Below are 16,630 nucleotides of genomic sequence, written 5' to 3'. Positions count from 1 at the left end.
TGCGACAGCATCCCTGTACCTGCAAGGTTCTCCTCTCAGGTGCTGGAGTCAAGCAACAAACCTCAACAAAAGTTTTATTTTGGAGATGATGGCAAACGTCTGGGTGGTTGTTTCACAGCTGATCTGATGGTTTGAGCGATGAAGCTAATGCTAACGCTAACGCTGCAGATCAGTGGGTACCTGAGCGTTTTTCGGACCATGTCTTCGTCGGTGATGCCGTAGTAGGTCAGGGTCTCGCTCCATACAGGGTTCAGCGTGTTGTGCAGGGTCTTGGTTCTAAGTTTATTGGCCTGGAAAAGAAAGGGAGAACATTTTCCGGGATCATTCATCGCGCTTCAGCATAATTAGACTACATTAGAGCTCATGCCTCAGGTGTCAGGTTTCTCTGAAATTCTGCCAAAAACATCCCATAATTATGTACAAAGCGGTGAAACGCTGTCAACGACCGAGTGGAAGAAAGGAAAACACCAAGGCCGAATTTGCATAAAGTGGTATGAAAGAGATTGGCAGGAAGTGGAGGACGAATTAATGGCGTGAAAAACAGAACAAACCAACAGACGGTTCGTTTCTTCCGTACCTTCACGCCATTTCCCTCATTAGCCTGGAAACATCAGCACTGAGCTGTTTTCAGGTTTCTGCACAAGGAAGCAACAGGCAGCAGGTCAGACTCTGGCTTCATAAACCGATGAACCCGATGGTCATGTGACAGAAATCCCTGGCATTTCATTGGCCGTCTGGCAGACGAAGCGTGCGCGCGGCTGAAATCAATGACGGGGTGAATCAGCGGAGTCGGAGTATTATTAGATTATCGGCATGGAAACACCCACCAGCCGCTGATGAGCCGTTTGGCAGCGCTGAGGGTTGAATGCAGGATTTGCGGTTGGGAATGACGAAACCTGGAAATCTCCCCAAGAGAACCGGAGGGCCGCACATTCAGCCTGAGATTATTATGTCTTTTATTGGTTCATTTATGCCATGTGGAGGTGTTTTTGGGAATATTTTTAAGCACCGGTATGAGTTAGCATTGACAGCTAGCCTGTTTTTGGGGCTCTACCAGGTTTAAAGACACTCATCTCTGTATTTGTTTCACAGATTTTTATATTTTTCCTTTAAATAAGTATTGCCTTAAACATTGAGTAGTTGTATTTACACCAGAGGAACCACTCCAGCCAGTCTACCAGATATATACCAAATATTACATTTATATTTTAACTGTTATGAAGTTGTGGTTTTAATGTGCATTCTTCTTCTTCTTATTGATATTATTTGGACTTGGAGCGCCAACACACTCCAAGTTGGATGCCAGCATGAACCAGGAGGAAGCCAGAGGCCAGTGCAACAGCATATGGTCTGACCCTGGTCCTGAGGCCGTTGCTGGGGAGGACCAGTCTGGGTCACTCCTGAAGGAGCTGCAGGCTCCTGTTGTTTGTTCCATTTACACAACAGCAGGAGAAAGTGATTCAGTCATTGTTGCTTCCCCACCCAAGAAGTGGCTTGTTGATGTTGTTGTGGTCTGTTGAACAAACATGACCCCCCCCACCACCACCACCACCCCCAATAGGTCTGTGAGAGGTGCTGAAGAAGCTCTGCTGGTGGATCTTCTGGCTCAATTACAGAAGCAGATGAAGTTCAGTCCCAAGTCACACAGCTGCCGCTGCTGCTGCTGTTGATCACTAAGTGGGCTGTTGGCACCATGACAACAGCTTGAACTAAAATACTGTCACATGTCAATAAATCACCGTCACACTCGGTGAGTTGGTGATGAAATGTTCCTTCCACACGTGGACTCCTTCAAATGACTCATGGAAATGAGGTTCTGGATTTATTTTAGCGGAAGATTAACCTTTCTACAGTCAGAGGACGATAACTGGTGTTAAACTGGTTATATAGGGACAGTGAGGGTAAATGGGCTGGTTGAACTGGGAGAGAAGGGATACATGTACTGGTTATACTGGAACAGCAGGGACATCATACTGACAGAGGTTAACCGCGGAAACACGAGGCCTTCGTTTCATTTCCTCTTGAGTCGATATTCTGACGGGTGTAATCAGAGTTAATAAACGCTGTTTCCTGCAGCTGTGTCTGGTTCGGATTCTGTAAAAACTGAATTAAGTGTAAGGTCAACGTGGAAAAGGAGCAGCCGCTCCGTGGTGTTTGATTCAGGTCTCAGGGGAGATGAATCGATGATTGGTGCGTAGCCGCGGGTGACGCTTCACTTCTGATTAGACTGTCGACACAGCTTACGACCCTTGTTAGCGGCTGCTAATGAGGCGCTTAGACAAAGTCAGGGCATCATTTTAAGCACCAGGTGAGGGAATGTGGGGGCTGCAGACAGTCTGACAACAGGGAACAGAAAAACAAATGTCCTCTTTGGAAGTTTGGTTTTCCTATCTCAATTCTAATCAATTCTCCGTGCTTAGGAATATAGTCGGAACTGTAAAAGCTCTCGTATAACCTCAAACCAATCAATAGTAAAGGAGGCCGCAGGGGAGCGATTCAAGGATCTCAGATAAATGTTGTTTCGTAACAGGAAAAAGTTGCTCAGGCCCTCGTGGGACATTTCCCAAAGTGTGCTCGGATTCGCTTCCACTGCGCAGAAGTATCGTTTTTCAAAGAGCCGTTTCGACGGCGGCGGTGACGAAGGAGACGAGACGAAACGGCAGCGAGGCCAGAAAAACGTGCATCCTTCCTCCTCCTTCAGATGCTATTAACGGTCTAAAGATAAACCAACAAATGGCCGATTGTCCTTATTGCCTTTCTATTAAAACTGGCCACACCCACACACACACACACACACACCATCTCTCTGGGCAGTTTCCTGAGCATCTTTGGCTTTTTTTTTTACTGTGATTTCAGTGATTAGAGGATGTTATTCAACAACAACAGCAGGCCGACGTCTGTTGGATGGGTTTTATGAGTCTGTTCCATGTGTTCCCTGAAAATTGCTCCTCTGATGTTTCATTACAGTTGTCGCAGGCCTGCACCCGCTCGCCATCCGGGGGGCTAATTGCATGTTGCCATGCTAATAATCCCAACTGTGCAGTTTCACTAATAAGTCAATTTCTGGAAGTTTGGGAAAATGGTGGGGTGCTTCATGAAAGCCACAACCCTCCACGTGCACGTGTAGTTCGTCGTGCTACACGAACGGAGGGAACCACTGCTCAGATATGGGAATATTTTTTTTTCAACTGCAGGGTAGCGACTGAGGTCAAGAGCTAACTGAGAGGATGGGTAGAGTTTTGAGCTTGGAAAAAAAACGAATGAAACTCCTTTTGTGTGCGCGATCACGGGGGGACCGCGTGAATTACGAGGTCAAGTTCTAAACATTGTTATTAAAGCAGACTTGGGGGAGCGCTCACCTTGCTGGCTCCTGGCAGTAGGTGCAGCTTGACGTAAGGGTCAGAAAGGCCGTTGTAGTCCATCGGCTTGAGGCCCTGTAATGACAAGCAGGACAGACGGTCACTGGTCACCACCTGGAAGACATTTTGTAACGGCCCTCTTTCAGATTTTACATCTACTCGGTCCGTTTAGGTGTAAGAGTGTAAAAGATTGAACTTTTGGGGTCACATGTTTGAGTCCGTGAGCTTATATAGAATTCCGCTTCCTGTATGAATCACAGTCTATGTCGCTGCCGAGACAATCGACACCACCTCGGCTTCGCCCTGAAAACTTTGAGCAACGGGGGAAAAAAACAAAAAGCGGTTCCGTTCTTTTGAAAAGCAAATCAATGAGCCTCAGAGAGGAAAAAAGAATTTAAAGGTCACTCATACAGGGGCAAAATAGAACAACGTGTGGATGCTGGGAAGAGTGGAAAAAGGCCCCGAGGCTTCCTGCAGCCAAATAAATAGAGAAGTGATGTCTGAAAAACATCCGAGCAGAAAACGGCCTTTCCTCCTTATTATTCTCGTCGTCTCTCCGCTTGTTGATCTCAGATTGGAAATTATTTTTAGATGTTCTACATGTTTCCACACTGTAATAACCAAAGGCAGGAAACTCACATTGAACCATTGTGTAAATCCGGCTGAAATGTATTTTCTTTTTCCTGCTCTGACTCAAAACGCAGGAATAACAACTGATCTATCATCTTTATCATCAGGACATTAAGGAATGGCCAATGTGAATATGAGCTGAATAAATGAAGCAGCGTTTCAAATCGAAGATTTCATATCTCGTCGGCTCCGCTCACAACAACTATCCTGCCAAAAAGGCCCGATGCCATTCTTTTAATTGACTTTATGCTTCCGCTTTTAACAGACCAAAATGGAGGGGGGGGGGGGGGGGAGATTTAATTGTGTTCACACAACCATCAGGCTTAATGGAGGAGTCTCTCTGAGTCGAGCACTTGGTCAGAATTAAAGCGGACAAGCTTTGCTGTAATCCTCAGAATTCTGCAACAGATCAGCCGCCATGCGTTTAATGCACGTTTATATGAAATAACAGAGCAAAATTCAAACACAAGGACCAGCCAATTAAATCCCGATATGATTAAAAATGGTATTATCAAAGATCTTTGATTGAAATAAGACATTTTGCAGAGCATGGTGGAGCTGGGAGACATTCAGCTTTTCATTATGTTGATGGAAAAGTTGCCTCGTCGATGTGTTTTGCCAACAAATGTCATTTCTGCTGCAGGAGCCAAAACTGGGGAACAGGTGAGCGTGCGCGTTTTCGCCCACGGTGACGATCATTCAATGTGTAACGGCGTATCACCCGAGGCGGCTATTTGTCACCATGTCAACAAAGTGGCAAATTCCAAAAGAAAAACGAACCATCAAAACGCGCTTTTATGGCGGAGACGTGCGTCGCCAGAGGCGCCGCGGCGGGACGGGAGCGCGCCTTTCATCTTGCTTTAAAGTTTACCGCCATCTCTGTCTCTGAGGTGGAACTGATGCACTTCATAAACATTAAGATGGAAGCTGTGGTGTCATATTGGCTGAATTTATATGAACACATTACACAGAAGACGGGCCGTAAAATCAATACAACTGGAAAGTAACGGAGGACGCGCACGAGTACAGCTGCAGGAAAGACTGAACCTCATATGTGCAGTCTAGACTCTAATGGTAAACTTCTACCAGGAAGCGTTGCTGATTTGCATTTTGTTGATGGAAATTCGTTAGAGCGCCTCCTGGTGGATAATTCTGATGGGCATCATTATCGTGTGAGGCTCCGACAATGGTCAACAGGCAAAAACCTGAGTAACTAAAAGGAAGATGAGGGAGAGAATGATGATTATAATGAGAGGGGGATGTTGGGATGGCAAAAACAGATCAAAATAGGGGTCAGGGGTCAAAATAAGGCGACAAGGAAGGATGGAGGGGGACATCACCACAGACAAGCGTCTATGGATGACGATGGCGATGAGCTAAAGCTGAAGAGAATAGGCAGATTCAAACGATCTCAGTCCCCCCACACAAGCCTCCAACCCCAGCATGAAGGAGTGCAGAGAGCCTGTCTGGACCGAGCTGAGCCCTCCTGCCCTCGCCCGCCAGGCACACACCCACGCCCAGCCAGGTGCATCCCCCCCCCCCCCCCCCCCCCCCCACAGCTGGAGCGATAAAAAGCTGATATTTCAGATCCTCGTCTAAAAGTTTGGGTTCTGATTCTGTGGCTGAAGTGAAGCCGACCACAGAATGTATTCAGACCATCGCAAATAAAAACACCCTCGAACTGTGAAATAGGACTCAGAATCAGATGGAGGCCACCGGCTACAGTCGGACCCCCCCTATTCACTGCTGATCACTGTTTGCAGACCTCGCTCCGTCTTCTCCTCCAAAGCCAAAGCTCCGGTTCCGGTTGCTCTCCACAGCTGTCCTTTCAGCTGTATTACTCGGGTAAACAGACTCGGCGGCGCTGCTGATTGCTCCAACACTCTCTGAATACTTGCCTGATCATAATTAGAGAGGGCAGGAGGGAAAATGACCGATGGGACGAGCAGATGGGTGGACGGATTACATCAGCCGTCTTCCCTTCATTCCCTTTGAAATGCTGCAGCAGTGCCACAGGCCCGGTTTCACAGGGTCCAACAACACCATCGCAATGGACAAAAAACCCTTTTCTGGACCATGTTAGCTGGAGGCCAGTAGAAAATACTGTTAAACAGGGTTTTTTCTGTTTTTAAGGACAATATATCTCGAGCCTTTCCTTCTATAGAGCTTTGCTGAATCTAAACGGAGCTTTTAGGACTCCTGGGCCTGAGCTCACATCCTGAATCGGATTTTTGTGTCCCCTCTTCCTCGGGGTCGTGTGGCTTTATTGTCATATCTGACATAGTAGGTGGAGGAAGCATCAATCAGCTGGTGCAGCAGATAACGGGGAGGATGAAACGGGTCATCGATCTCCTCCAGGGGGAGCTGACTCTTGGTCTTGTTAATGGGGGGGGGGGTTACGCGGGGTGGAAGGGGGTAAACCTGGGAGCTGTGGAGATGACCAGGTCAAGGCTGCAGGAGCGAGAGGCGAGCGCAGTGAGGAGACAGGACAGCTGGGCCTCGTCCATCAAATGTAAAGGTCAAAGTCCTGATGACAGAGAGACCTGGGGGGGTTCAGGTGACACCTCTGGAGCTTTTGTTTTTGCAGTGCTGGTTATGTTACCGATAAAATGTCATTGATTGAGCAGGAAAATGCAGCCAAGAGGCCGAGTTTATTGGCAGCAGAGAGACTCCAGAGTCAACGTTAATCTTTCATCTGCGCATTAGCGTCTCCGGGTGTGGAGCTACAGCGTTCGGTGTCAAACAAATTTAACAGCAAGATCAAATTCCAATAATCAGACGGCAGTAACGTTAACAGGCGGAGCCGCCACTTATTACTGGAGCAGATTTTCTTCTGCTGTGACTCTTATTGTCAAACTGTTTAATGGTTTTTAAGTTTTCAGGCTCGGTGAATTCTACTTTTCATTTGGTAGCTCAGCTGGTGCCGCTGCGTCTTTACTGACGCTCGTTTCTCTCCCATTTTTAAGTGAGAATCCTGGTTGCATTTGTTCGATTCTTCCCTGAACTTTCCCAGTCAGAGTTCTGAATGAAGCATCTACCAGCACAGACCTGCTGGTTGGTGACCTCAGGTCAATTTCTGCTTCCTCTTTGAGATCGGAAACACATTAACTAAAATTACAATTACTGCTTTGCTTCACAAAGAACTCTGATTAATGGTGAATAACAGCTTTTGGCCTCAATCAGTCAGGGAACGCAGCCAATCACAGCTGTGCTTAGCGGGCAGGTGTCAGGACCACATTTCATTAGCTGAGTGTATAAGCAAGCAGAGACCAACTGGACCGTCAGAGGAGAAGAAATACAACATGACCTGGCAGCTGCGTCCTGGAATGACATCACATGGATGCATAGATCTACAGGAAGCTGAGGGGTTGTGATGGTTCTGAACTGGTGGACTGGTTCAGGAATGGTCTACTGGAGGTGAGGACTTTGACTACTTACCTTCTTGTATCTGGGAACGGGAAGCTGGTTTCAGTCCAACAAACAGAAAACGGCAACATGCAGTGAGAGCATGCAAGAGTGTATGAGGGGAGAAAGACAGAGAAAATTAAAGGTGAAACAAGCGACACGCAAGAAACTGAAAGACAAAACAGGCCTCCAGATATAGCACAAAGTGGATGATGGCGCTTTTAAAACAGTCAGTTCACCACAGGAGCTTTAGCACTTCCAGCTTTCTTTTATTCCGGAGTTGTCGAGCTCTTAAAATCCGCAGCCATATTTAAGAACAGGGAGTTTCGGACCATCACAGTTGAGCTACAGCAGGACGGCTGAGAGGCTGGCGGCCATGGCGCCGGAGCTGCCTTCTCCGTTTATATAGAAAACCCTCATGGAAAACAATAGTTAGAACACAAATAACAACAATAACAGGCATTTGTCCAATTTCTCTCTCATTCCTTCCGAGCTGATGATCTTCGGGCAGCTTAATGAAGACAGACGCAATCAACATATCGGACACAAAATGAGAGGATGCATCATATATGACAAAGAGTGTGTTTGCGTTCACACACGTGGGAGCGTGTGGGCGAATCAGCCAATGAAAAGACGTCCCGAGCGAGCGAGACAGAAGAGATTGAAAGACGGCGGTGGAGAGTTAAGGTAGGTTGATGTGTAGGCGGAGAGCAATAAACAGGTCTGGATTCTACAACTGATTAGACAGACGGAGCCTGTTTTCCCTTTAATGTGCATCCCGAGACAGAAGCAACGGCGGCAGGGTGATGAACACCTTAAATAACCGTCAGGCACTGAGATCCCGACCCAAACAGCCGTAACATTTTATCTGTGTTCCAACGTCTGTGTTTGTTTTGTGAACTCGTCATCTCGTGCGAAAGGTTGCAAGAGAGAAGAGCATTAAATCACATGTTGGAGCTGTGAAAGACTAAACAACTAAATAAAACACAACCTCCTCCATCCTTTTACATCATATATGAGTTTACCCACAGTTCTAAATGAAGGGAATTAGATTTACTGTTTGTATAACCTTGTTTAAATGCTTCAAATATGCTTGTTAATTGCTTAAAGGTTGTTAACTGCTTTTTGAATGACCTCCAAACCCAATACCTCCGAACCTTCTAGAATAACATAAGTGCCGAGACGTAGATCTGACCACAGATCAGCTGAAAGAGTCGGCGGCGAGGTCACACAGGCAGTTAAGCAGCTGCTTAATGAGTCAGGAGTCATTTCAGAGCCAAATCCAACATTGTTGATTTGTTTTTCCTCCTGCCGATGCGTGATAATGTAAACGGAGCTTTAATTTTTCTGCAGCTATGAAGCCGAGGAGGTTAGAGCAGGGGGCTCTTCCCCACCGCCAGGCCTCCTGCAGTCAGTCCCACTTTTCTAATATGATGCCTGAGGACTCACGTGGGGAGGCATAAAGCGCATTTGGGATGTTTGCAGGAAGAAAAAAAACAGAACGGCAGAGGCAGACGGTTGTGTCCGACTGTAAATGTGCCGGGATGGTTGTGCAGCAGGACTAAAGAGCTCTGGCTTCAGCTGATGAGAGAGCAGCTAAGGGAAGCCTGCTGTCATCCAGCATTAAGCCTGGTGGCTTCAAAACACACTTCCAACGATTCCGCAAACACCCTGGATGATTAAGTGTTTCAAAAGACTCTACTCAGCTTAAAGGACTGCAAAATCTCGACAGATTAACTTTACAGTTTACATGTTTGACTTTACATTTAGTCAAAAACCTCAACAGCCTGGAGCCCCTTTAGCCTCCTGGCTTCACTTCTGTAGAGTTTCTGTTCCTCACACCTCCCTCTTCCTCTTATCCGACTCGATTGTCTGACGGTTCTGGAAAGCCTTTCTAATAAATTTCAGGGTAATAAACATTTAAACACAGGCGCTCTGGCTTGTACACGTGTAAAATACGACTACAAACTGGGAGCACAGAGGCGGCTGTGTGCAAGAAGTGCTCTAAAGGTCTCTGCACGCCTGCATTCTCCAATAAATCCATTTTCCAAGGATTAAACTGACTTATTTCCCTCATATTAGGTATTAGGATGACGCAGTCTGACTCATTTAATGCCAAAACGCTGGTGAAAATGGAGGGCAGTGCCATACGCAGCAGCGCCATTTCAACACGCTCGTGAGAGCAGGACGGGAACATAGCGACGCTGTCCTGAAGTGCTGATTCTGCAATATTTTGGCAGGTAATCATACACAAAACCTCAGGGGTTTAGATGTTAAGTTTGCTTCGTTGTTCAATGAAACATGAGCCTAGACTCAGGCCATCTCCAAAAATGTAATTTTATGTTAAAGAAAGGTGGTTTCACTGATTATTATAAGCTTTTCAGTCCTTTCATGAGCAGAAGGCCACAGAAACACATCCATGATGTGTTGGCATGCTGTCAACTACATTAGTTTAACACTCACTTCGCTATTTCAGGTTAAAAAAATGGTATTTTACACATTATACCACAGGAGGTGCTGGGTCCAAAGGGTTCTACGCAAACATTAGCATTGTGGTGTTTGGTGCGTCAGTACTTTCAAAACCAACAGAGGTTAAAAACGATGGTTTCAGTTTAAAGAGGAAGCAGAAATCTAAAAAGCTGCCTCATTACTGTTGTATTTTTAGTTTTGGTAATAAGCAAAGAGAACTCTGCATCATTATGTATTCATGTGAGGCTAAAGCCACACGAAAAAAACACAGTGTGACTAAATAGAATTTCCTGGGAAGAGCAGAGAGAGGAAAAAAGGGGAAATCGAGGTGATGATTGGCAGCTCAAATGAAGAACAATAATGTGGGGAGAATTTTTGTCATTATTGTGTCTGGCTGAATAAAGCAGCTCATTAAAAACGAATACGATGGTGGTAACATGACACGGTCAAACTGGGTCCCGTCCACTAATTGTTCGCACTTCAATTCTACAAATAAGAAAGAAAGTTGAGGTAATTGCAGCTCTGGTGGCCCAGAAAAGGCAGCGCACAGATATTCCATGAATGATATCTCAGTGACCTTAAGGTTAGCGCAGTGAAGGAGTAGCATTGTTGCTATCTTAAGCCCTCACAGCTGCAGAAAAGTGCAACCTGTCCAGCAGAAACTGACATCCCACCTTCCTTTAAATACACTTCAATTGGTTTTCGCTCACTCACAGTTAATTGAAGCGGCTGAAGAGGCATCAGAACCTACAGTAAGTCTGGAGAGGCCATAAGGTATTCGGCAGATAAATGGAACCGTGGGTCAATACACGATTTGAGAGAGAGAATGAGAAGGCATTTTATTCTGGCTGGGGCAGCACAGCCGTATAGAAAATAACTACGATAAATCAGGCTGGCGGGATGTCTGATGGGCTGCCCATCGTGGAGCTGCTGATGTCACGGAAACCACAGTTTTATCAAAACAAAGCCCAGAGAGGAATGCAAGAGAAACACTTTATCTAAACTGGAGTCTTTAGAGTTCTTCTTCACCATCTAAGATTAGTTCCATCTGAATCTGGTCCTGCTCATGGTTTCTTCCTGTTCAAAGCGTTTTTTTCCCACCTGCTGCTTGTTTTTGGGGGGCCGGCTCCAGAGACGATCTTGTTCGTGACAGATGTGATATGAATTAAGATGAACTGAAATAATGTTTACGGCTGTTTGGATCGATAATGAGAATTCAATGAAACAAATTTGACCTCTGAACTCCCCCCTTCCCTGAATTCAAATATTCCTAAAGATTAGTGAAGATTTACAATTGGATGCCCAGTCTTGGTCTTTTGTTTGCAATATGCTTCGGAATTAATTGGCAAATTCAGACGTAGAAAATCTTTGTGAGGGCGAACTGGAGGACGTGTTAGCTTAGCTTTCTGCATTCTTCGTGCCAGCACATGTGGGCTGAACACGCTGCACAAATATACGTCTTGAATATTGACTTTGAAAGCAGCATTTGTATTGATCTTCCGTTCAGTGCCTTGTAACAACCTGGCTCCCTTTTATTTATCTCATAAAATAAAAACAAACAAACAAAAAAGCTGATAAGTCTACGAGTTAGCATGAGGCTTTATAGGCTTTTAAAAATAGAAGCGCCACAAAATTGGAGGGTGACTCATTTCATACAAAATGCCTCATTTGAAGTGATCTAAAAGAGCTGGAGAACCAGCGTCAGCGCAGGCGTAACCACGGCGGCGGCGGCGGCTCACCTTGGCTTTGTTAATGGTGCAGTGCAGAGCATTGTTCTCCTGGTCATACAGCAAACTGAAGTCCAAGGTCCCCAGAGTGGCTGTGAATGAGAGATAAGAAGAAGAGAGAGAAAATCACTGCAGGGACAGAAGAAACAAACGTATCTCATCATTTCAAAGGTCTTAATGAAGAAATCTCCGTCTCGTACGTGTCAGGCAGACAAATGAGCTGGAACTTGCTGGATGGAGCTCTGACTGACTTCTGCTTCCTCCCACCGTACAAAAGACATTTTTATGAGCTGCATTGATTACTATGGAGAGCCGACGGACAGACAGACAGTGCATACACGCCACCCAAGTTACAGTTATATATAATATAATTATTTTCTACCATACGAGGTTAGAGGAATGTTAAAAGTGCTGGAAACTGTGGGTCTGGGATGTAAAGCTGTGTGGAACACACTCCTGGCTGGACGTCTTTTGGCGACGGCGATCTTTGTGGATTAGTTCTGCTGCCGGACAGTCCACCACAGACCATAATAATCCAGCTGGATTTCAGGGAGCCGGAAAAGGCGGAATAAACACGCCATGTAACCCTAGACTTAATGGCTGCGTTCTTCACAAATGGGCTCCAAACGCGAAGCAGAAAACACAAAACTCTAATGGACGTAATCCGATTGTTGCATTAGCTGCTCCTCCTTAGACTGGATTAAAAAAAACAGATCAGCCTCAATTAAGCTCAAATGGAGGCGGAACAAATGAAATTAGCACAGTAACGCAACCGCTTGGTGAAAATTGAAGCTTTTCTGTAATTTTAAGAGTCTGATTCGGATTTTCATTGATTACCAAGTCATCGATTTGACCGTCACTTGTTGCTCTGGTTCCCATAGCAACCCCCATTCTCGACATGTTCCACGATAAAACAAATAATTCCATACTTTCCACCCTCTGTCCTTTAACAGCTAACACACCTCCATGTGTAGGCTGATAATAGACGAAACGTCCTGAAAGGCGGTGTTGTTTGGACCGAATCACACCCAGCCTTTGCACCGTTCACACCCTGGTACTTAGGAGGGGAAAAACAATACATTCCCTTTAGAACTCCCAGAACACCTCCTCTACACCCCGTCCCATCTTGACAGCTTTTCCGGGGTGCTGTGGATTTATTAATGTAACCTGAGTGTGTGTCAGCATGGCCATGACATCAGCACTTCCTGTCCGATTCCAGGCTAACGCAGCTCCTTCTGGGTTAACACACGAGACAGATGAGCCTTGGCGATCGGACCTCAGACAAGACCTAGTTTGTCTCGTATTAATGTTTGGTTCTGCGTCTGTGTGTTCTGGCCGACAGCGGCATCCAACGGAGCAGTTTGTGGGTGTGCGACACCGTATTACGCCATAAACGCACGCGCCATCTGGATAGCGGTGGGGTAGAACCCAGTCAGATGTGTGAGCTCGACGGGGCCTTAATAAAAGCGGAAGCGTTTTCCCGAGTACGGAGTCGATTTCAGTCCTGCCTCCCAACTTCTTCTCTGTGACTCTGCGAATGGATGATAACTGCAAGGCCTGTTTAAGTCCCCACTTCATTACGAGCAATAATTAGGCAATTTTCTCACAAAGAAACATTAATTAGACAGAACAAAGATGAGGGGAATAATTATTCTAATGATGGCATTTATTAGGAAAAACTGAGCAGTCAAATCCGTCTGAGTGTGACACCGAATTTAACAGGCACGTTGACTCGGGAGGGACGAGAGGAATGGGAATATTGGGAATATGAGAAAGGGCAACTCCTGTTACTATTCCAATAATAATTTATAATCCGAGGCCACACAGGATGAGGAGGGTCGGACCACAGCAGGACAGACCCAAACGTCCTCCGGCCTCCTTCGCCGATGAGCCGACACGTTCACATCCGAGCTTCATCCGACGGCGGCTTGTTACACGTGTCAGACTTGTTCTCCCGGTGGCGTCGGATCTCCTGCCTCATCGCCACCTTTGGGAGGCTTCCGGAGCGCCGCTGGCCGGGGATGGTCACGGCACCTGCACCGCCTCGTCTGCTCCATTACCGCCCTCCAGGTGTCAAGAATCCAATCAACTGATTCTAACCGTGAGCCGTCAGGCTTCGGCAGAAAATCGAGTTTCCTCCCCTCAGTTTAAAGTCATCCAACTCACCACTCGGAGAAATGGAGAAGCCAGCCACAACCAGGAAAAACAGTTGGGATTAAAAGACCAAAGAGCCGTTTATTTACTCCTCCTGATCATCAGCACAAGGAACCTACAGCATCGCGTGGAATAACGTTCTTCTTCCCTCCATCAAGGGAGGGGGTGAGGAATTAGGAAGACAAGAACGTAATTACATACATCAGTGATTGCGGTTACAAAAAAAAACACGAGTTGCCGCACACACAAGGTCTGTACGTCAGAAACACTGTTTGATTAGCAGCTACACGATAGATAGAAGGATAAGGGAACCGAGTCCCTGGTTGTGGTTTCATTAAAAGGGTCGATGATGTTCCGGAGAGAACGCTCGTGTTCTAAAGGATGAATTACCTCCGTGTTAATTTGCTCGCCTCCTCGATGCTTGGCTGAACCCGTAGATGGTGTTTTGGTTCAGCGCCATCATGTTCCTCTCAGTAGAGTGGAAAATCCTCACTCTCTTTTCTTTAAAAAAAAACCCCAACGTATTTATTTCACTTTTTTTCCTGCCTCAGAGTCGATCAGACATCATAAGAAAGAGATGTAGGGTTTTGACCTCAGCTGTGACAAGATTTCAGATCTTAGATCCAAGCTTTAATCCCTTTGTTGACACTGGGGTTAGAGGTAGATTATTCTTCCATCCACGGAGGAAATTATCCTCTGCACATTTGCATTTTTAGTATAACTCAAAAGCAGGAGACTGTTTTTAGACACAGTTCATCTCCGCTCTGCTTTTAACGAGCAACCATCATTGGAACATCGGGGAGTCCAATAAGTCCAAACTCCGATGGTCTCAGATCAGTCCTGTTTAATATTTTAACAATTGCAATTAAACAAAAGCTCCTGCAGGGACGCTGGCATCACGTCCATATTAAAAATTCATGTCCGCTGTGGAAAACATTTTTGTTGCTGTCGTGTTACTTAATGAAAACAAACACTATTAAATAATTCATTTCTCTTCCGTTGCATGAAACAGGTATTTCATCATCTATATGCACCCGTTTAAGCTTTTTACCTGTATGAAAGACACCTGTAACACACTCCCAACGCTCCACTGTGGGCAAGACCAAAGAGCTGTCTCAGGGACGCCAGGCACCAAATCATAGACCTGCACGGGGGCGTGGATGGGCTACAGGACCATAGACAAGCAGCTTGGTGAGAACAACTGTCAGCATCATGATTAGAAAATGGAAGAAAAGGAAGATGCCTCCCTCAGACCGGAGCTCCATGCAAGACCACACATCCAGGCCCGTCTGAAGTTTGCCAAAGACCATCTGGAGGATCCGTAGGAAGCACGGGAGAAGGTCGTGTGGTCAGATGAGACCAAAATAGAAGCCTGACACAATATAATCTCAAGAACAGCGTCCCTACTGTGAAACAGGAAGGGAGAAGCATCGTGGTTTGGGGCCGTTTTTCCGTAAAGGGGAGAGGATGACTGCACCGTATTGAGGAGAGGACGAGGCATCGCGAGATTTGGGGGAACAGCCTTCTCCGTAGCTGTATGGAGGAGTGGGCCAAGATGGCCGCTGCAGTGTGTGCAACCCTGGACAAGAACTGCGGGAAATGTTTGATCTGTGTAACAAACAAAGGTTTCTGTAGCAAAAGTTAAGTTCTATTTGTCAACCGATCTGTATTTTCCCCCAGCGTAAATGAAATAAAGGAGGTTTGGGCTGCCCGTCCCTCGCCCCCGGTAATCTCTGTGGCTAATTTGGTTCCAAATGTCCAACCTACCAGTCAGGTTTGGACAGCAGATCGTGGTCCTATACATTAAAAGCACCAAATAAACCCGTGGATGAGGGACCACGCCAAGATTAAACAACCTTTAGACCAACGGAAAAGCTAAAGTCCCAATCTTGGTCTCTGGCAGCTGACGCTTGTTCATCCAGCACTTCCCAGGAATCATTGAGTCGCGTCGTGAGTTGGAGGGAGACCCTGATCAGTATTCCTCCCCCCCTCCAGCCTTTGCTTTGCATGTCTTTTCGGATCAATCAGTGTCTTATTAACCTTTCCTGGACACGTTAGCCGGGTCCGACTTCCCACCTGGTTTCGACCTTTTGGCCCGTCTGATCGATTCAGGTAAACGTGAGTTTTTATCTGAACCTTTTGCCTTTCAGATGTGCTTCAACACGCAGCATGAAAAAGCACCTGTTGAAATGTTAAACATGTCTCCTAATCTATTGTTTTTTTTAAATACAGGCACGGAATGAACATGATGTCACATACATACAGGGGACGCACATTCCTGTGTGACACTTACCGGATTAGTGGAACTGACAGGAGCAAAGGTCAAACTGTTAATTACTCACAGCCAGCGAAGTGTGACATATTGAGGTTATGAGATATAGATCCATTAATTATTCTGTTTATGCATCTGAGCTCGTGTGTCCATCACAGGGACGCAGTGAAGTGTGCAGGCACGACTAATCAGTGCTGGAAAATAGTGTTTGTGAAGGCCGATACAGGTGAACGGAGACGTCAGCCTGTTTTTACTGATCAATTATTGCGTCGAACACAAGATGTTAGGGTTGGATAGAGCAGGAAAAGGAGGGGAAAAGCTCAAAACGTCCTGGGAGGAGCCGCATTTCAATTCGGAGGTGAGAAAATGTTGGGATTAACTCGAAATGGTGAGATCGAAAGAAAACAAATCTCACATTTATCGAGGAATTTGTGGCATTCTGAGCTTGTCTTCAACAGACGAGTCGCTCTGTCTGAAATCAACACTCAATAAAAACCATCATGTACCAGCTTGGCGGGTGGACACTGACTGATGCTTCCCATCCTGTTCCCATCAGCAGTTTTTCCATTCACTCCCTCTGATTTTCATATTAATCTGAAAATGACACCTTCAAA

At 46.0% G+C, this 16,630-nt stretch overlaps 1 protein-coding gene across 2 annotated transcripts in view; it reads right to left on the bottom strand.

The window, feature by feature from the left end:
• Positions 1-16,630, bottom strand: part of doc2b (double C2-like domains, beta) — a 53,168-nt gene that overhangs the window by 12,026 nt on the left and 24,512 nt on the right. For both annotated transcript variants that reach the window (XM_029848957.1, XM_003970856.2), the window contains 3 exons: positions 11,603-11,682; positions 3,360-3,434; positions 181-290 (listed from right to left, as the gene is read on the bottom strand). In XM_029848957.1, coding sequence (XP_029704817.1) covers positions 181-290; positions 3,360-3,434; positions 11,603-11,682 — 265 coding nt within the window. The remainder of the gene's footprint in view (positions 1-180; positions 291-3,359; positions 3,435-11,602; positions 11,683-16,630) is intronic.

The sequence above is a fragment of the Takifugu rubripes genome, chromosome 15, assembly GCF_901000725.2.
Source record: "Takifugu rubripes chromosome 15, fTakRub1.2, whole genome shotgun sequence".
NCBI classification, from domain to species: domain Eukaryota; kingdom Metazoa; phylum Chordata; class Actinopteri; order Tetraodontiformes; family Tetraodontidae; genus Takifugu; species Takifugu rubripes.
Note: the sequence above shows the minus strand (reverse complement) of the source record. Positions and strands in the feature narration are given on the sequence as shown.